Source organism: Pollicipes pollicipes, unplaced genomic scaffold, assembly GCF_011947565.3.
Source record: "Pollicipes pollicipes isolate AB1234 unplaced genomic scaffold, Ppol_2.1 Scaffold_4002;HRSCAF=4701_pilon_pilon_pilon, whole genome shotgun sequence".
In the NCBI taxonomy this organism is placed as follows: domain Eukaryota; kingdom Metazoa; phylum Arthropoda; class Thecostraca; order Pollicipedomorpha; family Pollicipedidae; genus Pollicipes; species Pollicipes pollicipes.
Window position 1 is genome coordinate 18,403,884 of NW_023596420.1, and position 23,836 is coordinate 18,427,719.

At 56.1% G+C, this 23,836-nt stretch overlaps 2 protein-coding genes across 2 annotated transcripts in view; one reads left to right on the forward strand and one right to left on the reverse strand.

The window, feature by feature from the left end:
* The window catches only part of LOC119094195 (RNA polymerase II-associated protein 1), a 10,765-nt gene extending 3,650 nt beyond the window's left edge, over window positions 1–7,115 (forward strand). Inside the window, exons 4-6 of the mRNA XM_037217271.1 lie at window positions 2,501–2,627; window positions 5,206–5,371; window positions 6,534–7,115. Of these exons, the coding sequence (XP_037073166.1) occupies window positions 2,501–2,627; window positions 5,206–5,371; window positions 6,534–6,686 (446 nt within the window). The 3' untranslated portion in view covers window positions 6,687–7,115. The remainder of the gene's footprint in view (window positions 1–2,500; window positions 2,628–5,205; window positions 5,372–6,533) is intronic.
* A 7,376-nt stretch (window positions 7,116–14,491) lies between these two features.
* LOC119094061 (28S ribosomal protein S5, mitochondrial) lies at window positions 14,492–23,667 on the reverse strand. The gene is made up of 9 exons (XM_037217128.1): window positions 23,447–23,667; window positions 22,398–22,517; window positions 21,740–21,865; window positions 21,194–21,421; window positions 20,158–20,388; window positions 19,477–19,679; window positions 18,892–19,047; window positions 15,528–15,644; window positions 14,492–14,822 (listed from the first exon to the last, which is right to left on the reverse strand). Exons 1-9 carry the CDS (start codon window positions 23,535–23,537, stop codon window positions 14,685–14,687), a joined length of 1,410 nt encoding a protein of 469 aa, XP_037073023.1. The 5' UTR covers window positions 23,538–23,667; the 3' UTR covers window positions 14,492–14,684.
* Between the last annotated feature and the right edge of the window lie 169 nt (window positions 23,668–23,836).

Sequence of the window (23,836 nt, forward strand, 5' to 3'; positions counted from 1 at the left end):
AGGATTCGATGTCCGTGATCTGTCATGGCGCGGCACGCTGCTCTAGAGAGGGACAGGATGACGACAGGATTCGATGTCTTAATCTGTCGTGGCGCAGCACGCCGCTCTATAGAGGAGACAGGATTCGATGTCTCGTGATCTGTCGTGGCGCGCCACGCTGCTCTATAGAGGAGACAGGATGACGACAGGATTCGATGTCTCGTGATCTGTCATGGCGCGGCACGCTGCTCTAGAGAGGAGACAGGATGACGACAGGATTCGATGTCTCGTGATCTGTCATGGCGGCGGCACGCTGCTCTAGAGAGGAGACGGGATGACGACAGGATTCGATGTCTCTTGATCTGTCGTGGCGCGGCACACTGCTCTATAGAGGAGACAGGATGACGACAGGATTCGATGTCTCTTGATCTGTCATGGCGCAGCACGCTACTCTATAGAGGAGACAGGATGACGACAGGATTCGATGTCTCGTGATCTGTCATGGCGCGGCACGCTGCTCTATAGAGGAGACAGGATGACGACAGGATTCGATGTCTCGTGATCTGTCATGGCGCGGCACGCTGCTCTAGAGAGGAGAGAGGATGACGACAGGATTCGATGTCTTAATCTGTCGTGGCGCAGCACGCCGCTCTATAGAGGAGACAGGATGACGACAGGATTCGATGTCTCGTGATCTGTCATGGCGCGGCACGCTGCTCTAGAGAGGAGACAGGATGACGACAGGATTCGATGTCTTAATCTGTCGTGGCGCAGCACGCCGCTCTATAGAGGAGACAGGATTCGATGTCTCGTGATCTGTCATGGCGCGCCACGCTGCTCTATAGAGGAGACAGGATGACGACAGGATTCGATGTCTCGTGATCTGTCATGGCGCGCCACGCTGCTCTATAGAGGAGACAGGATGACGACAGGATTCGATGTCTCGTGATCTGTCATGGCGCGGCACGCTGCTCTAGAGAGGAGACAGGATGACGACAGGATTCGATGTCTCGTGATCTGTCATGGCGCGGCACGCTGCTCTAGAGAGGAGACGGGATGACGACAGGATTCGATGTCTTAATCTGTCGTGGCGCAGCACGCCGCTCTATAGAGGAGACAGGATGACGACAGGATTCGATGTCTCGTGATCTGTCATGGCGCGGCACGCTGCTCTAGAGAGGAGACAGGATGACGACAGGATTCGATGTTAATCTGTCGTGGCGCAGCACGCCGCTCTATAGAGGAGACAGGATTCGATGTCTCGTGATCTGTCATGGCGCGCCACGCTACTCTATAGAGGAGACAGGATGACGACAGGATTCGATGTCTCGTGATCTGTCATGGCGCGCCACGCTGCTCTATAGAGGAGACAGGATGACGACAGGATTCGATGTCTCGTGATCTGTCATGGCGCGGCACGCTGCTTAGAGAGGAGACAGGATGACGACAGGATTCGATGTCTCGTGATCTGTCATGGCGCGGCACGCTGCTAGAGAGGAGACGGGATGACGACAGGATTCGATGTCTCTTGATCTGTCGTGGCGCGGCACACTGCTCTATAGAGGAGACAGGATGACGACAGGATTCGATGTCTCTTGATCTGTCATGGCGCAGCACGCTACTCTATAGAGGAGACAGGATGACGACAGGATTCGATGTCTCGTGATCTGTCATGGCGCGGCACGCTGCTCTATAGAGGAGACAGGATGACGACAGGATTCGATGTCTCGTGATCTGTCATGGCGCAGCACGCTGCTCTGTAGAGGAGACAGGATGACGACAGGATTCGATGTCTCTTGATCTGTCATGGCGCGGCACGCTGCTCTATAGAGGAGACAGGATGACGACAGGATTCGATGTCTCTTGATCTGTCATGGCGTGGCACGGTACTCTGTAGAGGAGACAGGATGACGACAGGATTCGATGTCTCTTGATCTGTCATGGCGCGGCACGCTGCTCTACAGAGGAGACAGGATGACGACAGGATTCGATGTCTCTTGATCTGTCGTGGCGCGGCACGCTGCTGTATAGAGGAGACAGGATGACGACAGGATTCGATGTCTCGTGATCTGTCATGGCGCGGCACGCTGCTCTAGAGAGGAGACAGGATGACGACAGGATTCGACGTCTCGTGATCTGTCATGGCGCGGCACGCTGCTCTATAGAGGAGACAGGATGACGACAGGATTCGATGTCTCGTGGTCTGTCATGGCGCGGCACGCTGCTCTAGAAAAGGAGAGCCTACACACGCGGGAGTTTTCAGGTGCTTTGAGGTCCAAAACGCAGTGTTTTTGAGGATGTTTTACATGTATCGCCGCGAAACAAGCAGATGCACAGACCGTAATTCTCCAATGTTAAAATGTTTCCCTTGCTCGCTATCATGTTGTCTTACTGCTTAACACCGCAGGTGTAGCGGCCGCGGCGCACCTGTTGGTCAGAGCGGTATGGTAAGCCGGCGCTTGGTGATCGCCGGCCTGAGCCCGCTCGGCGCCAGCCCGTAACCGGTCCGACCGGCCGCCAGGGGACGACCTCTTCCTGGACGAGGCCGTGCAGCGCGCCCTCCGGCTGGCGCTGGGTCACGTGCTGCGCCAGCCGGCGCGACTCGACCTCACAGCAGAGGTGCCCGGCCTGGCCAGCTTCGCCGACCTGTGAGTGAGGCGGCACACAGGCTGATCAGAGGCCTGTGACAGGGAGGGGTCACAGGCTGGCCAGTGGCCTGTGGCAGGGAGGGGTCACAGGCTGGCCAGTGGCCTGTGACGAGGAGGGGTCACAGGCTGGCCAGTGGCCTGTGGCAGGGAGGGGTCACAGGCTGGCCAGTGGTCTGTGACGCGGAGGGGTCACAGGCTGGCCAGTGGCCTGTGACAGTGAGGGGTCACAGGCTGGCCAGTGGCCTGTGACGGGGAGGGGTCACAGGCTGGCCAGTGGCCTGTGGCAGGGAGGGGTCACAGGCTGACCAGTGGCCTGTGGCAGGGAGGGGTCACAGGCTGGCCAGTGGCCTGTGAGAGTGAGGGGTCACAGGCTGGCTAGTAGCCTGTAACAGGGAGGGGTCACAGGCTGGCCAGTGGCCTGTGACGCGGAGGGGTCACAGGCTGGCCAGTGGCCTGTGACAGGGAGGGGTCACAGGCTGGCCAGTGGCCTGTGGCAGGGAGGGGTCACAGGCTGGCCAGTGGCCTGTGAGAGTGAGGGGTCACAGGCTGGCCAGTGGCCTGTGACGGGGGGGGGGGGGGGTCACAGGCTGGCCAGTGGCCTGTGGCGGGAGGGGTCACAGGCTGGCCAGTGGCCTGTGGCAGGGAGGGGTCACAGGCTGGCCAGTGGCCTGTGGCAGGGAGGGGTCCCAGGCTGGCCAGTGACCTGTGGCAGGGAGGGGTCACAGGCTGGCCAGTGGCCTGTGGCGCGGAGGGGTCACAGGCTGGCCAGTGGCCTGTGACGGGGAGGGGTCACAGGCTGGCCAGTGGCCTGTGGCAGGGAGGGGTCACAGGCTGACCAGTGGCCTGTGGCAGGGAGGGGTCACAGGCTGGCCAGTGGCCTGTGAGAGTGAGGGGTCACAGGCTGGCTAGTAGCCTGTAACAGGGAGGGGTCACAGGCTGGCCAGTGGCCTGTGACAGGGAGGGGTCACAGGGTGATCGGGACCTATAAGAGGGGTGATATTGGCTGTTCAGATTGCCTTTGAAAGGAAGGAGGCACCAATGGGAGAACCGGGATGGGGTTATGGGCCGGCAGTGACCCGTTCGAGCGGTCCCGTAAAACGACACGACGTCTCCTCTTTCCATAAAGCTCGATGCTTTGAACGGGACTTGCAGCACAGCTCAGTCCGCTTTTGTGCTAAGCAGGGCAAAACGAATTCATTAAGCTGTCAATTCTGTTTCTTGACAACATTGGGAGGGAGGGCTCAACATTCATGTGCGCCAATGTGAGCCATGTAACATCCATGTGAGCCACTGGGCTAAGCCATAACTCATTGTTTTGGGTGGCCCGTTGAATGGCTTGGTTCCGTTCACCAGCACAGAAGCTGTCATCCGGCAATGGATTATTTTCGGATGATTCGTTGCCGATGTTATGCATCACCTGTCTTTTATGCCCCCGATTTGCTGATGCCGTCACAGCTATTTGCTGCATTTGTGTTCGTGGATGAGAAATGCACGCGTGTTGTTGGAACTGCATAGTGCCGTGCTCGTAATACGGTGTACGAGTGTGACCGGTCGTTCGGGCTCCCGATAATATGCGCCTGGATGGGTTGCGTGGCTCATTGGCTCTATGCAGAATTGATGGCCATGAAACGTTGAAGCGATAAGACATTTCTCATTGTCTTCGTTTAAAAAGTTTCGTGGATGTTCTCATCATGTTCTCATCATGTCACATCATTTCTCACCTCTAAACTCTGATACGCACTTATCGACTTTCATGCGAACTTCAGCTGAAAGATAGCCTGCAAATAGTGTATGGACATCCGAGCCTCGAAAGTTTTTGCAGAAAGGTCAAGCAAAAGGCCTCTACGGACTACAACTTCCCCGTAGCATAATGGCTGACACGCTGTTGTTGCCAAGAAGTTACACACATCACGCGGGGTTCGATTCTACCCAAGGCATCACGTAATCCCAAGAAGCAGAACAAATCTGTTCCAAGGTGTGACACGGGGAATATCCCTGAACACCCATATGCTGGCAGAGCTGGGCACAATTTTAACAATGGTGGGAATATCCACCCCCCCCCCACCCCCCACCCCCTCGTGACAACTGGGTTTAGTGAGATTTTGGTCCCAGCGCTATGCCAGTAATGAACTGTTCTCAATGAAAATGGTGCGTCCAAGTTTGTAGGAACTAGCGCTGTCCGGACCAGCGCATTTCTAGTTGTCTGTAATTGTGGAGCCCTTACCCTTTTGTTGATTAAGCTGACAGCCGCCCATTAAAGGTGTTGACGGATCCTCGCAGGGATAATAAGATGTCGCTTTTCCTTTCGTTTCTTTCTATCCAACCTCTGGCTATCTGTGGCACTGTGTGGCTTCCATAGATCGAAGGCTGTTTTCCAGAGATTGGAGCGGCTCTCTGCCTCCCCCCCCCCCCCCCTCCCTGTTCAGAGGTCATTTTGGCAACCACAGCGTGCGCTGTTGTGCAGATGGACTTACTGATGTGTAGCGTGGGAGCAGCGCAGCCCGCCTGAGCGGCGGCGCGTGTGCGCCCGGCGACCGCGACCTCGGCTGAGCGGCGCCGCCCGCCCTCGCGCCGCCAGGTACGGCCAGCTGCTGGACCAGTTCGAGGCCGTCTCGTATGGCGACGCGCTGTTCGGCGCCGTGGTGATGGTGCCGCTCGAGCCGCGCCACCCGTCTGAGCTGCGCCGACTCGTCTGGAGCGAGCGGCCGCACGCGCTGCGGGCCCTCACCACCCGACCCGACCAGGTGCGTCCAGCCGCCCGCCGCGGCCGCGCGCGCACTGGCAGATACCGACCGAACGGCGTGCGCAGCCTCACGTGTGCAGCGCGGATACGCACGCACACACGCATTGTCACACAGCTGTGCATCATGCAAGGTGGAATGTTCTTTGACGAGAGGGAAATATCGGACTATGGCATGTTCTGCATCAATGAATTGATAACCTTGTCCACATCATTGAATTGATGACCTTACCTACATCAACTAGTCGATGGTCCTACCATGAGGTAAGGCTATCGATCTTGGTGGCTACGGCCTATCGCCGGCACTCCAGCAGGTGCTTTGCGATGAACAATGGACGCCTTGTCCCTTCACACGGATGTTAATGATGGTCTGTGCATATGCGCCAGTTGAGACTTGTCCCGAGTGCGGTACTGGATAATTTGTGGCACACCGCCAGGACTGTGTTTATAGTTAATTACTTAGCATAGGTGGCGCAGCCTCGTCGATTTTTAGGCGCGTCGAGAAAAGATGACTTCCGATTAGCTGTGAACCCAGCATTGCCGGGATATATGCCCGTTTCAAGCCTCCTTTAGGGGTGTTTATAACATGCTGAAGGCACGCTGTGGGGTGCATTGGCCAGCAGAGGTCGCATAACAACGTAGTAAGCACGCTTTTCCATTACCGATGCCGTTTTGTTTAGACGCCGGGGGAGAACACTCGGAACGAATCGTCCAACGTTATCTTGGCAGTAGGCTGCAGACGAACATATAGACGCAGTAGACCAACGTTGCGTTTCCGCTTTTTGTGTTCGCATTGAGAAGTTCAATGTGCAAGTGGATTGAAACACGTTGCCGCACTAAACAGTAGCGATCCTCGTCTGGATGATTTTCGAATAATCTTCGATATATTTATCGTTCCCTATGGTGAACACCAAAGCTTTTCGCACGTATTGGTTCGAAAATGGGTGTGTCAGCAACGACATGGTGTTTTCACCCTCGGACAAACTCAGCATTGATAGCATTGAATCAGTCGCTATCATGCAGTTTGTTGCGCTCAATGCTTGTCCCTTCCGCCAGATCGTGCCTGTCTTAAACGGGCGTTCTAGCCTCGTTGGCTATCAGTCCATTGCGTATAGTCACTCTTATCAGCACCATTTTTCTGCACGCCGTTTGTTGGCTGTCGACAGATGCTGGTGCCACTGGAGCAGTTCGTCGCGTCGCCGGAGCCGGACCAGGTCGTGCGGACGGCGTACCGACGGGCGCTCGACTCGGGCCAGGTCACGGCCGCCCGCAACCCGGCCCTGTTCCGGATCGCCTCGGCCCTCTCTGGTGCCGCGTGACCCAGGCGGTCCCCTCTGGCGCCGCGTGACCCAGGCGGTCCCCTCTGGCGTCGCGCGACCCCAGCGGCCCTGTGGTACTGCGTGATCCTACGGCCCTCTGGCGCCGCGTGAGCCCGACGGCCCTCTGGCGCCGCGTGATCCTACGGCCCTCTGGCGCCGCGTGAGCCCGACGACCCTCTGGCGCCGCGTGAGCCCGACGGCCCTCTGGCGCCGCGTCATCCCAGCGACCCTCTCTGGCGTCCTGTGACCCCAGCGGCTCGGGCTGGCTTCGGTAGAGTGGAAGCGTCGGGTAGTATGCCACGTGGCGGTCGCGAAAGTACCTGGGTGTGGTGGATGGAACACGTCGCCGTTTTTAACTGGCTGAAGAAGAATATGCGAACATGTCAGGCTTTGATGATCGCCATAAACACGACTTTTCAGTCTTGCGGACTATGTGTTTTTCACAGATGCTATAGACAAGAGAAGATATGACTGGCTCTTTAATCTTCATTCCTTTATGGCCTTATAAACGGAATGTGTAATAGTTTGACAGCCGCGGCAGTCGGACGTCTCAGTCTCATCGAGCGGCGATACGCAGCAATCGAACCCCGTCCACTACCTTGATCTAAATGATTGCAGTGATAATCCTAGTGTCAAGAACGACAGCGGCTAATCAAACGCCTTCACCTTCAATAAAACATGCTCAGCAGCCAGATCATTTCTGAGGAAGGGAAGGTTAAGCGCTATTCGGCATCGTATTGAAAGCATCAAACAGTATGTAAGCCGGCCCTACGGCACCGGACGGTGCGTCTCGGCTCATCTTACGCGGCGGGTTCTGTCGTGAACGACAGCCGGTCGTCAGCGACGGGAGCGGATGCGCCTCGGACGGTGCGCCTCGGCTCACCTTACGCGGCGGGTTCTGTCGTGAACGACAGCCGGTCGTCAGCGACGGGAGCGGATGCGCCTCGGACGGTGCGCCTCGGCTCACCTTACGCGGCGGGTTCCGTCGTGAACGACAGCCGGTCGTCAGCGACGGGAGCGGATCGGTCGATGCGCAGCTGCAGACCCGGCGCCGTGGTGGTGTTAACCGCGACGTGCACCTCACTCAGAGTTCCGGGAACCAAGGCTGTCGACTTGTGCCAACGGCTCATAATGGACGCCAACGATCGAAGGCATGAGCGAGCTCCCTTCAACGCCATTCACAGCTGTTGCGGCGTGGTCGCGTCATTTTGTAATAGCCACCAGGGGCTGTCTGATAAAGCCAGCCTTCAGGACAACTTGCCGGAAATCGATAACTAAAAATGTCGCCGGTGATCAGATTCGTGCTTGCCTCCAGCGAAATTTCATCTTATTTCGGTATGGTCTCCGTTACAGTTGGCATCATATTTGGGCTCTGCCTCATTACTTGCTAAGTCGGATGGGATTTATATATATATATATATATATGTATATATATATATATATATATATATATATATATATATATATATATAGCGATACATTCCGAGTTGGTTCAATTTGACTTAACATATGACGAAACAATGTAATAAAAATAGGATGTGACTTTTACACGATTCACGACATTGCACGATGTGAGCTAGGCAGCTTGCTATACTTCTGCTAACACATATTGCACGATTAAAACTTGATTTGAATTCGTCATCAGATTCAGAACAAGAAGCATCAGCTCGACCTATGCCGGAGTCTGGTTCGAATTCATTTCCAATTTTCGACGGGAGGTTTTTTAATCCGATTCAGATGGGCCTTTATTTGACACACTTACATTCCAGATGAGTAACCGACTCAATCCAAGCGAAACCAAGCACAAGACCCACACAACACGATCCGGAGCTTGGATTTCGGGCCTCTCCGTCCTTGTTGCAAAGCCAGCTTGCCGTGACCAGAATCTCGTTCGTAAAACCTGTAGTGTCGGCATACTGAACTTTTTTTCGGGGCGATTTCGTCATGCATTGTCTATCGGAGGCTTTACACTGCAACCAGCGATTGCGATCTTAAGTTTGTGATTAAAGTAGGTGGGCAATTGCAGTACGCGATGCAATGGCGAGTTTTCAGCCCCCTCGCCATGTTCTCTTGTTTTTTTTTCACATGATTTCAGATCCCCGCTGTAGCCACATTAATAGCCACCATTGCATGTGAAGTGCGAGCTTGTATTATAAAACGATATGTTCAGCGTCGTGGGGTGTAAGTGCTATATGAATGATTACGAGGTAGCCCAGCATCCGAACACTGACTTTCCGGATCGCGGGTGACTGGCAGCTTTAGTTCCACGCTAGTGTGCATGGTAGAACACGGCCATGTAAAAGGATACTCGACCCACAGATATGTGGCAGCAAAGTCCCTCAACATGCCTTATGCGGTGAGCGTAGCTCTGCTTTGACTATAACTGCCACTGTACTTGATTGTCTGCTTGTACTCTGCGCTCTACTTAATCGGTCGTGCACCCCACAGTCGGTGAAAGGCATCATTGCTAGTACGTAGAACGCCCACTTGAAAGGTTCGGACGGTCTTGCGCCCGGACAGTTGGGTGTCTTCCAGCACGGCGCCCTCTGGTCCTGCCGCCTGCCGAGAACCATTGCTTATAATGTGCTGACGCAGACCACAAGTGCCCGGTGGGAACGAGATGGTGTCGATGTGAGCCGCCCGGGGGCCTGGCCCGCTGGTGACGCCCGGCCACGGCGGGGCGCGAGCCAGCCGGCGCGTCAGGCGCGCGGCCGGCGCCGGCCCAGCCTGTACACGACAATCTCGGCGACCAGCAGGAGCAGCGAGAGCGCCGCGCCACCGAGAAGCGAGCCGAAGATGCCGGCCACGGCGCCCAGTCCGAGCTGCGAGTACTGGGCGGCGTGCGGCTCCACCGAGCAGAGGCGCGAGCCCACCAAGTGCTCGCGCCGCAGCCGCCGCCGCCACCGGTTCAGCACGCCAGTCTCCTGCAGCACGCGTATGTAGCGGTTCAACATCCAGGCGTTGTGCAAGTGGGGCGGCCCGATCATGCCCACTGGCGACGAGGCGACCTGCTCGGGCCAGTAACAGAGCGGGCACGTGGCCGGGTCGGCGAAGGCTGGGTCCATTGCCAGGAAGGCGTCCGTTGCCAGGATGGTGTCGCCCGACGGCGTGTTGGCGTACGCGAACGCCGGGTACTGCTCCTCCGGGCCGGCGAACGCGATCGGCTGGCTCTGTTTCAGCATGCCGCGCAGCAGCTGGGTGCTCTCGGAGCGCAGCAGTGTCTCCTCCGGCGAGTTCTGCTGGTAGCGGAAGCGATAGCCAAGCGTTACGGCTTCGGTCAGGCTGGAGAAGCGGGCCTTCGGCACCAGTACCGTCATGAAGCTCAGCATGACGCCCGTGTAGAAGGTGTAAATGAAGAGCGAGAACAGACTGGCCGTCATGAAGACCGTGCCCGCGGAGAACGAGCCGACCGTCAGTTCGACGCCCTGGTGGCAGATGATGCCGACCACCTGCAGCGCGTGCGAGCTGGCCTCGTGCAGGGTCCGCCAGACGACGCCCCCCGGCCGACCGGCCCCGTCGTCGCCGTCATGCTGGTACCGGCGCACCAGCCAGGCCGTCAGCCACGAGCAGAGGCCGGACAGCAGCATCGTAGCCAGGATGCCGATCCAGACGGACGTCACGAACGGCTGGGCCGGGATCGAAGTCGGCGCTGGCGAGCTGCGGCCGCCGCACCGTGGCGTACGTGGTGACGTAGTACTGCGCGTGCAGAAACTGGACACGCTTGCTGCGACCGGGCGTGGAGCTCAACAGCGCTAAGCCCAAGTCCAGCCGGTACTCGGCCACCTCTTGCACCAGTCGCTCCCAGACGGACGTGTTGGCCGTGGCGTGCACCGAGTGCACCGAGTAGCTGAAGCCGAGCGCGGCGGCCATCGTCTGAACGAGGTCGGCCTGCGGGCCGGGCAGCAGGCGGCCGTCGCGCACCGCTACGCCGTCCTCGTAGCCGGCGGAGCGCACCGTGCCGTCGGCGGCCGCCGGCAGCGCGCCGAAGCCCAGCCGCAGGTGTTGGCCGCGCATGGCGCCGCGCAGCAGCCAGTCGCCCACGTTGACGGCGGCCACGGCGCGGCCGGGCGTGTCCTCCTGGAAGGCAGCACCGTCGGCGCGGCAGCGGCCGACCGGCGCCACCACCCACTGGCCGCGCTGCGGGCTCCAGCGCAGCGTGTCCAGTCGCCAGGCGTCGTCGCCGCGGTACAGCCAGCTGACCCAGCCGGCCGGGCCGTCGCGCGGCCGGAATGTCGGGTCGCTGATGACGTGCACCCAGTGGTGGTCGCCGTGCGGCAGCCAGAGCGGCGATTGGTTGAAGAGCAGGCCGCCGCTGCTGTGCGGCGGCAGTCGGCCGGCCGAGCCGTGGTGTGCCATGTGTACGAACAGACCGAGCGCCGAGAAGTCTGACAGCCAGCGGGCGGCGGAGAAGTCTGCGGACGCGCGGGCAGACGTCAGCGAGGGAGTCGAGGTCAGACTGCGATCAAGACGGGGTCACACTGCGGAGGGAGCCTTCGACAGACGGCGGGAGCAAAGACATCGGCGGCAGAAGGAGAGACAGGGTCGTGGGAATGGCGCCCGGCTCACCAGAGAAAGAGCTTTGGTGAAGCTACGAGCCTGCGAGCGGGCGAGTTATCCAGCGCACCTGAGGAAGCACCTCCGACAGATCGAGAAAAGGGTCCCTCGGGCAAACCCAGCAAATAATTCTGCGAAAAATGTATGCATGGAGTATGCATGCATGCATGCATGTATGTATGTATGTATGTATGCATGTATGTATGTATGTATGTATGTATGTATGTATGTATGTATGTATGTATGTATTTATGCATGGAGTATGAACGACCTGTATGCAACCGGGGCGAATCCTCGGGAATTCCTGGCGAAGCCGGCCTCTCACGCCAGTCTGCAGACGCTAAGGATGAACATAATGACTTGGCGTGGTGCATGCACACACTGAGCAAGCAGCTTAACCATGCGAGTGCTTGCAGCGTGTTAAATAATCGCGTGGGTTTGTTGATCAATGAAATGTGCAGTCAATGCGAATTTACCATTGTACCAGTATGACAACGTTTGTCAGCGTCAGAACAAGCCCGTCTCGCCAACTACGACGACCAACAGGCAAACTTTGGTCCGTTACGTACGGCTGCTAACCGAAGGTTGGGTCCGTTACATACGGCTGCTAACCGAACGCTCCACGCCCCAAGTCTTCGGAGCTGAGACCATGCAAGTGATGATCCCGTTATGCTGAACCCGGGGCTCACGTGTAGCGTCGCACTTAAGGGGAGAACCCTTGGTCGTGGCCCTCGAGGTCCCGCCCTTTAGTTGCGACGGGGGCGCTGGAGTCGTGCCTGTCACGGCCGCTGATCTAAGACAGCGATGGCGTCAAACTACCCACCATTGTATCATCGCCAGTGCTAATGGCTATTGTCGAAAGTTTAAGACGCATGTGGTGAGCCATCAAATATTGTTGAATGTCAACAAAGCACTTCTGCCCACGTTATGGACCCGAGCGCGGTCACCTACGAGCCCGCATGTGCAGCCAGTGATCCGACCACGGGGGCACAAAGGTGGACACTTTGCATGTCCCTCTCAATAATCTGTGTTCATGCTGGAAAATTGCTAAGTTATTCCCGAATTTTCCAAGTCATCGAAACACGATGTCCAGGGTCGGTGTGGGGTGCCGGTAGTGTAGTGGTTAACCAGGCAGGCGACGCCATATAGCCTCAGCAGCTGAGTGCGTCGTAAAGCCCCAATGACATGACACATGGTATGACAGGGTCGGTGCCTTGGATCTGATTCCCGATAGTGAACGTTGAAAATCGTAAAACGGGGAGGCTTATAGTCAACATCACACAGGCGTACTTGTAAAGTAGGTTCAAATTGCACCATACTTCGTTGACCCTATTTGGGACCCAAACGTTAGCTGCTGTGGATGCATCGCCAGATCGCAAATGAGGACACGGAGCTGCTTTCATGTCTTACAAATAAGCGTCATTGAATGCACCGCAAGTTATATGTTAACTACTTATTCGACAGTGCAGTGCATCGTCCATCAACTAGAGCCCGCACTGCCGCACGCAATTGGTGCAACTATCTAGCAATCGACGCAGTTGCAAAAAAGTGTCTTTGCGAACAGGCTAGGCAGTCAGCAAAAAATGTCAAATTTCATCCGCATAGTTGAGACCATGCTCAATTGCACACGACTTTTTGCGAATCCTGCAAGGATTTCGCATACCCGCGATTGCAAAATAATTGTGACGTCACCAAACAATGCAGATTCTCGATATAGCACAAAAACACAGCAGGAATGAGACACATGAATGTGGTATGAGCAGCGTCCCCTTTTACTTAAGGGGCACCCATTGGTGAGTTAACCCCAGAGCATGTATGCGCCAGACATCTTGAGCACAGAACCATCTGCCGCGAGTTGCACCCGACGTCATTAGCTCATTGCTGAACCTTTGACACTCGGTGACGGTACGTTCGTGCAGACCGAGGAGGCTTATATGGCCTATGGCTTATATAGGCTGCTTCGAAACATTTTTTTTCTCAAACTGTCAGGGAAATGAAGAAAAAAATTGAGGGAAATTCTCAGGGACGCCACTACAGTGCATCGGCGCCCACAGCAAAAATGGCGCCCTTTTTAATTTGTTTGGCTCTCACCATCGTCATTGTCTAAATATATCAATGCTGACCTGTATTATCGGAGCGGAACTGCAGCTCGAGGCGGTGCCAGCCCAGCTTGATGATCAGGTCGGTGACGCAGTCCACCGGCGGGCTGACCTGCCGCTGGCCGTCACAGCGCGGGCCGCCCGCCAGCAGCGCCAGCGCCAGCACCAGCACCGGCAGCGGCGGCGGTGCGGCAGCCAGCATGACCGCCTCCGCCGGCACGGAGCGAGGCTGGGCCGTGCGGCGGCGAGCGGGGCGGCTGGCCTGTCGACGGCGGGACAGCGACACGCCGGGACGGCCGGCGGCGGGATGGCGGGTGGGCAAGCGGGTGGGCAAGCCGCTGGATGGCGGGTGGGCAAGCCGCTCGTTAAGGGGATTAATGACAAGCGGCTAAGCTCGGACGAGGTCGTGCGCTGCCGACGCTGGAGTCACCTGAACCGCCGTGGCGCCGCTGGGCTGGACCAGCGCGTGGGTTGGGCTGGAATCACCTGGACCACCGTGGCGCAGCTGGGCTGGACCAGCGAGTGGGGTGGGCTGGAGCCACCTGGACCAGCGCCGCGCAGGGATGCCGTTCGCCCCCGCGCGCTCTGCAGCCGTCTCGCCGGTGCACCGCGTGCCCGGAGGCCGCACGGCTGGTCGAGTGCCGGCGCACCGACGGCGAGGAGGCCGGCCACCGGCGACGGCGTCGGTGACCGGTGTCGGCGCGCCGACGAAGGCCCGACCGGCGGCGCTCCCCCACACGTGTGGTCACGACCCCCATTACAATGACACACCCATACCTACCGTGGGAGTGGCGCCGCGCCTCCAAATGTGTCGTCATATGGCGCACGGCTCAAACACTCGTGCCACAATAGACGGACTGGGGACGTTTCAGCCGGTCATTTGCGGCGCGCAACGCCAGCCGTCCTCGTCAATGAGCACACAGTGCCCCGGCGGGGTGGCGGCTCGAGCCCGGCCGCCTCCCACGGGAATTACCGGTGCCGACCACCCACAGTAGTCCGCGGCGCACCTTCGCCTTGTTCACGCCGTCGCGACAAATTAAACTGACAAAGCGCGGTCAGCGGTTCCACCTGTAGCCGTCAGCTGGCCCCCGCCGCTATTGCTGACGCTGTAGGAGGGCGCAGCGTCATCTAATGACAACAAAACACAAACGCAGCTGTCATAACGCCTGTATTTCTCCCCAATCGATGCAGCCATTCATAAACGCAGCCATCGCCGCGGAGATGCAGACAAAAGCAGCCACCGTCCGCACAATGCGACTCGACCACACAGTCTACCGCAGCCACTCGTGCTGCACCAGCCGCAGCGCGTTAGTTCGAACACGCTGCCCTTCTGACCTGGCCCACGTCACGTCTCCTCCAGCTCGGCGTCGGCAGCCGCCTTCTGCTCGGCCCAGTAGGCGGCCGAGGAGGCGCGACACTCGGGGTACCGTTCAGCCAGGAAGCTGCGCACCTCGCCGTGCTCGGCAGTCAGCGCCACACGCACCTGCCGCAGGCGGCGTCGTCTCAGGGCTGAGCGTCCGGCTTCGGCAGCGGCGCACCGCCCACCCGGACCGTGGCCACACGTGCAAAAGCCCGGCGCCTCGGCGTGGAAATCTGTAGTTGAGGACTGCACAGAGTGATATAATAAGAACTTACGGCAAAAGCCCCGGCGCCTCGGCGTGGAAGTCTGTAGTTGAGGACTGCACAGGGTGATATAATGAGAACTTACGGCAAAAGCCCCGGCGCCTCGGCGTGGAAGTCTGTAGTTGAGGACTGCACAGGGTGATATAATGAGAACTTACGGCAAAAGCCCCGGCGCCTCGGCGTGGAAGTCTGTAGTTGAGGACTGCACAGGGTGATATAATGAGAACTTACGACGCTATTCTGTACAGCAGAAGGTAGAAATAAAAACTAAGTCGTCTCATGTAAATATATTTGTTTTTGTGGTTTGTTTTTGTTTGATTAACATGTAAATATATTTGACTAAAGCTAAAAAATATTCAGCATTTTTGACGGGTGAAGTACAATATCGCCTTGAAGAAATCGCGAAAGTCGTGGCAAACATTAGCTCGGGTCCGCTCTACACAGCCTCCTTGCCAAACCGGCCATCGGTGGAACAGACGCATTGGCTCAACATGCCCCGCCAACCGCACAATACCACCAGGGACTTGGGTCCCCCCCCCCCCGGCGGGGGCGCCGCCCTACTCACCTGATCATGGTTCCGCTGATGCTGAACTTTCTTCAGATGCTTCTGATAGCCAGGCGACTTCATGTAAAACGGTAGCTTGGGCGGCATCTTCAGAGGCACCTTACCCTCGAAGATGTGCTGCCAGGTATATTGCCAGGTTGTCAGTCACTGATGGTCATTACTCGTGCGTGGCACGAAACACAATGAATTCAACTGATACCAAATACGGTGCACAATACCACGACGTACAGAGGATTAAGCTTCGAAGTCAACAAGCACTACATTCTGTTTCGAACGCTTTGTGTTTGCAATTCTGCTCACAGCAACGGCATCCGAAGAGCTTGTAGCGTGACCTTAACCCCGCCAGCTACGTAAGTCATGCCGCTTCCATACATTGCACGATTTCGCTACCGTCTTGTTTTGCAGGACAGAACCACGAGGAATCCTGCTCGTCATACAGCGCCACTAACGGAGAGCCCTGCGGGCCGTACAGCGCTACTAACGGAGAGTCCTGCGGGCCGTACAGCGCCACTACATAGAGAGCTCTGCGCGCCGTACAGCGCTACTGACGGAGAGCCCTGCAGGCCGTACAGAGCTACTACACGGAGAGCCCTGCGGGCCGTACAACGCCACTAACGGAGAGCCCTGCGGGCCGTCAGCGCTAATCCACGGAGAGCCCTGCGGGCCGTACAGCGCTAATCCACGGAGAGCCCTGCGGGCCGTACAGCGCTACTACACGGAGAGCCCAGCGCGCCGTACGACGCAACTAACGGAGAGCCCTGCGGGCCGTACAGCGCTTATCCACGGAGAGCCCAGCGCGCCGTACAACGCTACTAACGGAGAGCCCTGCGGGCCGTACAGCGCTAATCCACGGAGAGCCCTGCGGGCCGTGCAGCGCTACTAACGGAGAGCCCTGCGCGCCGTGCAGCGCTACTCCACGGAGAGGCCAGCGCGCCGTACAGCACTATTAACGGAGAGCCCAGCGCGCCGTACAGCGCTACTAACGGAGAGCCCTGCGCGCCGTGCAGCGCTAATCCACGGAGAGCTCTGCTCGTCATACAGCGCTATTAACGGAGAGCCCAGCGCGCCGTACAGCGCTACTAACGGAGAGCCCTGCGCGCCGTGCAGCGCTAATCCACGGAGAGCTCTGCTCGTCATACAGCGCTACTGACGGAGAACTCTGCGCGCCCATAATTACTGGCTCACAAAATGACTGAGCTATTATCTATGGACCGTTTACGTGGCTAACTTAACGCAGCTTAAGTGACTCAGGGCGGGTTACCCATCACAATATTACACGAAACATTGCGGTGTGTTGCACTGTTATTACGGACAGAGGCTGGCGTTGTGCTCGGCTCGGCGCGCTGTACAGCGCTACTAACGGAGGTCTCCGCGCGCCGTACAGCGCTACTACCGGAGATCTCCGCGCGCCGTACAGCGCTATTAACGGAGATCTCCGCGCGCCGTACAGCGCTGCTAACGGAGAGCCTCGCGTGTCGTACAGCTCTGCGTGCGCACACGGCCGCGTACTATCGAGTCGACCTGACGTGTTTAGCCAGTTGCCAGCTCGCCTTTTAACTTTGGTCGGACCACGCAATGCACACCTTCTGGGACTCGTGACAATTGCCGCTGGGTTACAAGTCTAGCAAATTCCCGGTTCACCACGGAAACGGCAAACACACACCACACGTAAAATGTCCCTTTCCACATCCACCAACATTCCATTTCCTTTTTTACATGCACCTGGAGCTTCGACTTGTGGTTAACCCCAACACAATTTCATCCGATTCAGGAATCAGGTACGGTCTGCATTGATTATTCAACATAATCAGACTAGATTCCGCTACTAAAATAACTGGCTCACAAAATGGCTGTTGAAGCAACTGTACAGTTATTGCGGATACAGGGGCCGGCGTTGTGGTAATGGTAACGTCGACACCCCAATATTTCAAGACCCATAAAGCAAACTGGCTTGTCGTGTAACCCTTAGCCTGACCATGTCGTCAAATATTTGAACTATTCCATCATTCACATACCGTGTCGAACGTCACCACGCGCGGTTATTGTGTTCATAAGTGTTCCCTTGCGTTCCGTGAAGCCGACATGACCATAACTCTACATTGTTCAGTTAATCGCAATTACCTGGCAGACTGTGGTACCAGTTAGAATATAGTCATACAGATGTTTATTTGCATATGCGTGCATCTTTATTTACCAACTGCATATTTTCACCAAGAAACTCGATTCAGATTCGGGAGCAGATTCGGAAATGGATTTACCATCAAAGCTAACTGAGTTGGAGTCATATTCAGGTACAATATCAATGTTCAACAGCCCACTTTAACCAGGCTCAGATTCAGCTCATTTCGCTCTGATTTGAATTCAGAACCGATTCCACCCAACTGTAGTCAAGCACTGGTCTGCTACAAGTCCGCTGCCAGTCAAGAACACACTATTCACTATAATTAGCAAAACCCGATGCGAATGGGGTTACCAGCACTTAAGTCATGTGCCCTGCGAATGTTGGCCATGGCTGCTCTCGGAAACGGCTCGTGACGACAAAATGCCGTCAAAATGTTGCAGCACCGTCTCATTCTGTCCACCACACTCCAGGCATATTTTGGCATCTCGCGACCAGCTCCATATCATCCCTCCAAGGACGTGAAATACCATGGCCCGGCGTGCCAGCTGCTCAGATGGCCTTATCTCGGTAGTCATGTCCGGCACAGTAGGCCATGTGGTTAAACAAGCCAGTTAGCATAAAACATGGGGCGGACCGTGCCGAGCATGTCGGCACGCTAGACATTCGGCACAAAATTCTACGTTTGGCCTGGGACTTCATGATCGGGGTGAAATCTGGGCTTACACGACAAGCACTGCTTAGCATGTGCTGATCCCAGAAATGCACCTAATCAAAATGTCCGAACAAAATATTTTCTTCTTTTTTAACCGCACGATACACGGTAATCACCGAAGGGAAATTGTGTTGCTTAAGCAGTATCCAGATTGTGACATGGTGGAACCTGCCACAGTGTAACGTCCAGCACCCCCTCGAGCCAGTTCCGGCGTCTGACACAGTGCATCACTCAGCACCCTTCGGGCCAGCTCCGGCGTCTGACAGTGTACCACTCAACACCCCTTCGAGCCAGCTCCGGCGTCTGACACAGTGCACCATCCAGCACCCCTTCGGGCCAGCTCCCGCGTCTGACACAGTGTACCGTCTAGCATCCCCACCCCCAACCCCAGGCCAGCTGCCGCGTCTGACACGGTGCACCGTCCAGCACCCCCTCGAACCAGCTGCCGCGTCTGACAAGGTGCTCCGTCCAGCACCCGTTCACGGCAGCTGCCGCGCCTGACGCGATGTACCCCGCCGAGCGGCACTGACCAATTGGAAGTCGAGCTGCTCGTCGGGAGGGATCTCCTCCCTGGTGCGGGCCCGGCCGTCCGAAGGCGAGGCCACCACGCGCGGGTAGTTGTCAGCCTCCGGGCGCAGCTCCACCAGGTGCAGCCGCTTCTCGTCCGCCAGCTGCTGGTGCGTTCGCTGTGCGTGACGTCACAGCGGCATCAGCGATCTCAGCGCGGCACCGACGCGCCCCGTTTCACCGGTCCAGGAGTCCGAGCGGAGACGTCAGCTTGACAGAGCAATACCCTCCATCTCCTTCCCACTATCATTCAATATAATCTCCTCTTCTAATCTTATCATACATAATAGTATAGTACAATCTTCAAATACCTATGAAAATGGTAAAGTCTCCACTCCTGCAACGTCAACGAAAAACACAACACTGTAGCAGTGATCATGCACCAAAAAAAGATAACAACAACAAATACCCCGACCAAATCAGCCTAAGTACTCTAAACTCACAACACCGAAAAACCAGGAACTAAAAGCTCCCCTTGTATACATCAAGTCTCTGAGGCAACACCATACGCATAGCACAGGAGCCTGGTCGGCGCGCCGGACGCTCACCTGCCTGAGCAGGCCCAGGAAGAAGGCCCTGGTGATGTTCTGCACATTGTCGGTGGGTCCCTCGACCTTGGCGTAGAGGTCGCTGATGCCGACGCGATGGCACACCTCCCGGATGGCGCGGTGACACTGCAGGCCGTGGCCCCGTGGCCGACGCTCCACGAAGATGCGCACGGCCGCGAACCGCGTGAAGAAATCGTGGAACACTGCCGGGCGGGGAGGGCGGAGGAGTCAGCGGCGCCAGGACGGCACCAGGGGCGAGCTGCTGTGCTCATGTTGGTGTCTTGTTCTGCTGCTGCCGTACGTGGGTTCGGTATTCTGGAGCCGGAAGATGGCCCCGCAGCACTCCGTGTCTGCTTTCTCCAGCTACAGGAAATAATAAACCAGTCACGCACACGAGCCATGTCATTAAGTACAACAGCCACATGCACCCAATTTAACCAGAATCCACATTTGCTCCCTGGTCAACAGTCCCAACAGCGACTTGACAATCAATCAATCCTTTTGACAAGAACCCAATCGTCGCCAAACCGCAATACATAGTCCACACACGCTATGCTAGATTCCCGTCTGAGACAATCAATACAGCACAGGTCCGTCCTCAGCATCCGCTGACAGCGGCCGAGAGCGTCGCCGCCTCCTCGGCAGCGGCCCGGCCCGGCCGAGCCCCGGCCGCTGCCGTACCGGTGTGGCCGTCGCAGCGCTCGATGTAGATGAGCCGCTGAGAGGCGCGCCGCTTGCACTGCTTGATGGCCGCCTGGCCCGTGTTGCCCTTGCCGACCCCGAAGCCGGCCAGACCGGCGCCGTTGCCGGTGACGGCGAAGCAGCTGATGTGGCGCGTCCGGCCGGCCGTGGCCGTCATAGAGAACACCGTCTTCAGCTCCAGAACGGTCGTGTCGAAGCCCTCGAACGTCTCTGTAGGAGACACGCGACCAGACCGGTCAGAACTGTTCGCCAGCGTCGACACCATCGGCTGCTGCGCCGGGCAATATGCAGCGGGTGAATGGCGCAGATGGTTGGGCACATTCCCCGCGGTTCAGCCGCATCTGTCACGGCCTCTGATTCCCAACAAAGCTTGTATTTTATGTTAAAAAAATGCTACAACCAAGGCTGAGCATTGCGAAAAAAAGGACAATCACTGACACACGACGAATAACTAGACGCGAGGGCGCATGATATAATAGTGCAAAAACCGTTCTTGACGGTAAAGCGCAGCTTGCAAAAGTCCCGATACACAACAGCGCTACAGCCGACTGTAGCCGCTACCACCCCAAAGTACACGGACCTGATCAATAGCAGCTACCACAACACAGTACACGGACCTGATCAATAGCAACTACCACACCACACCAACACCACAGAAGACAGACCTGATCAATCGCAGCTACCACACCACGGTAGACGGACCTGATCAAAGCCACTATCACACCATGGTAGACGGACCTGATCAATAGCCGCTACCACACCACAGTGCATGGACCTGATCAATAGCCACTACCACACCACGGTAGACGGACCTGATCAATAGCAGCTACCACACCACATTAACAGGAGCTGATCAATAGCTGATACCACAATACACTAGACAGACATGATCAGGTCAGCTGCCAGCAAGCGTCACAACACGGAACCAAGCACTTCTCAGCACCGCCTCCCCCACAACATGCACACACCGGCCGGCCGGCCTCCGCGAGCGGACGGCGCCTGGCTGGGTGCCCACCGAAGTCGATGGGCTCCGGTGGTCCGATGCTGCGGCCCGCCAGCTTATTGCCGGACCAGCCGCGCTCCAGCGGCCCCAGCTTGACCGAGCGATGGTCGGTGAACTGCTCGCGGATCTGCTGCAGGCGCGCCGCACGCTCCGGGTCCTCCGGCAGCTGGCGCTGGCGCACCAGCTCCTGACCGCGGATCACCGGCGTCGTCAGGCCCGGCCACACCATGTTTTCCTTGCCTGCGGACGACGGCGCGGCGGCGTTCAGCACGACCATAACAAGACAGACGACGGCCGAGCGGCAACGCGCGACGGCACAGTCGGCGAAACGCCCCAATGCCGCCGGAGATCCGAGTTCGACCCCCGGCTGTGACTGCCTGCCCGCTAAACGCTCATATGGTCATCGCAGTTGCTGCGCTCCAGAAACGGTCCCCTTAAAACAAGCATCGTGCATGCCTATAAAACGCCAGCAAAACGGAAGCGAGAGTCAAAATACACATAATAACCCCGGTCCAGTTAAGAGACGCCGAGTGGTCTGGGCCGCGCGGCACCACTCACCGACGCCGATGACTTGGCCGCGGTTGAGGTCGCGCTTGCGCTTGGTGCCGGCGCCGCGGCCGCGGCCTCGCTTGCGGCCGGCGTTACTGACCCCGGTGACGCCCTTCCAGATCTCGTGGGCCGTCACTGCGGCCAGAGGGCGGCGCCAGTCAGCGCCAGCACGTTAGTCACTCGGGTCGAACGCAAGTGGAGTAAGCTGATATCTAGAACACGTGGTCACATATGGTGTATGGTGCCTTTCTATATTGATAAGGCTCATGTAGGCTACAGCCCTCATGTCAGCATTAAAAGTCATCACCCTGACACAGGATTTAACATATCTCACTACAATGTAAGTTTTTGCACAGCACTTAAGTTTTGACCACATTTATTGCATCTTTGTTACAACCATTCTCCCAGGCATTCAGCACACTGCAATCAACACTCTGACAGCTTCTATGCCAATATTCATTTCACTACCAGCACAACACACCCATTTAAGATGCTGTAAGAAACTCACATCTTTCATGGAGAACACAGAATGAATATACTGAAGGTATACAACCCTTGATGTGCTAAGATCCTTTGGAAGTAGCATGACAAATTTTGAACTCTACAGTCAAATCTAACACTGCATTTTTACAGAGCAGTGAAACATCAATAATATGTTTCCACTTACAGTTGGTGAAAAAACCAGCATTCCGGGTTTGTTGCTTGCTTATGATTCTGTGGTCATCTTTCAGCTTCTGATTAGGCACTTTTAATGCCAGACAGCAGGCAAGTTGATGAAATTGCTGAGCTGAAAGCAAACGAGTCTAGACAAAACAATAACACACATACCAGTTCAGCTGGTAAGGGCTTGGTGGGTTCAGCCTCTAACTGGGATGGCCTGGTTGGATGCTTGATTCTGACCTGTCTGCAATGGTTCTAGCTATCATGAGTAAGGACTGCAAGGAAATTATACATGAGTTTTTTTGCAAGAAAAGAAGCCCCATATAAGCCATTTAACCACTGTCCATGTCATGTCACCAATAGAAGCCATAACCTAAATACAAGTTCATACCAGTCATTAATTTCCCAGACGCACAGTTGGCAGGAATGCAGGTGTATGGTGTCATGTGCCTAGGGCCCAATGAGAATGTTGCATGATTGTGATCAAATGCAGCACACATGATAGTATAATTATATTTATGGCCTTCACTGCATGATGAATATCATAAATCTAGTGTCTTTAAACTTGGTTTGGAATGTGCATATGTATGAACCACACCATAACTGTTTAAATGCTATATGACAAAATGGCCTGAAACTCCTAAGAAAGAGGAAATATCTTTAACCATCACAAAGCTCAGTATTATATGGCACACAAAACATACAGCAACTACTGAACTGTTATATAAAGACATCTTAGCTGCCCATGTCATTTGTCATTGCTGTGCATTAGTGCATGTGGCCTCTTAGGCCCAAGCATCCATCCTGAAGCATAAGTGACTTCTTGAGTTTCTGTATCTTGAAGACTTTTGTTCTTGACCTGGTCTGGTGTTAAACATGAGTGGAAAGAGATAAGTGTAGCATGAAATTGACTTTGCCATGTTGCTCCAGAACTTCAATAATGCCTTTTCCACCCATCTAATGAATACATCATTTTGTGACCAAACACCCAACACATGCTCATCCGTGCAACTGTATACACTTCCACCTTGTCGAAACGTAACACATCACCCTCACCTGTAGCAGATGCAGCTAGGTTCTGACCTCCTGCCCGAATACACAAGGTTGCATGCAGCAGCCTAGAAGCTCCAAGTTTAATGGCAAACATGACTGTGACAGGCCCACAAATTGAAATCAGGCATCAAACTACGGCCATATCGTACCATCAAAATGTTTACGACCGCCGCCTATCCCACAACCCGAAACCCACCCCTGCAACATTCATGGAACGACTTGAACGAAATTGCACATTCTGGTAAATGTCTACAAATAGTTGACGCAAACGGCTGACTGATCAAGAAGGTATGTTTCCACAGCGGAATAGATTGCTGTCTTACTTTGCATATTATTCGTCATATCTGTGTCTTGTGTCACCCAAATTATTTATTGTTTTTTTCAAAATGATTA

What these genes read in the sequence shown, in the direction of transcription:
- LOC119094061 (XM_037217128.1), bottom strand. Translation starts at nt 23,537, where the DNA reads ATGTTTGCCATTAAACTTGGAGCTTCTAGGCTGCTGCATGCAACCTTG. An exon ending in CCTAGCTGCATCTGCTACAG is followed by an intron (nt 22,518 to 23,446) that starts GTGAGGGTGATG and finishes GTTTGCTTTCAG; the next exon opens with CTCAGCAATTTCATCAACTT. An exon ending in AGCAGCTCGACTTCCAATTG is followed by an intron (nt 15,645 to 18,891) that starts GTCAGTGCCGCT and finishes TATACCTGGCAG; the next exon opens with CACATCTTCGAGGGTAAGGT.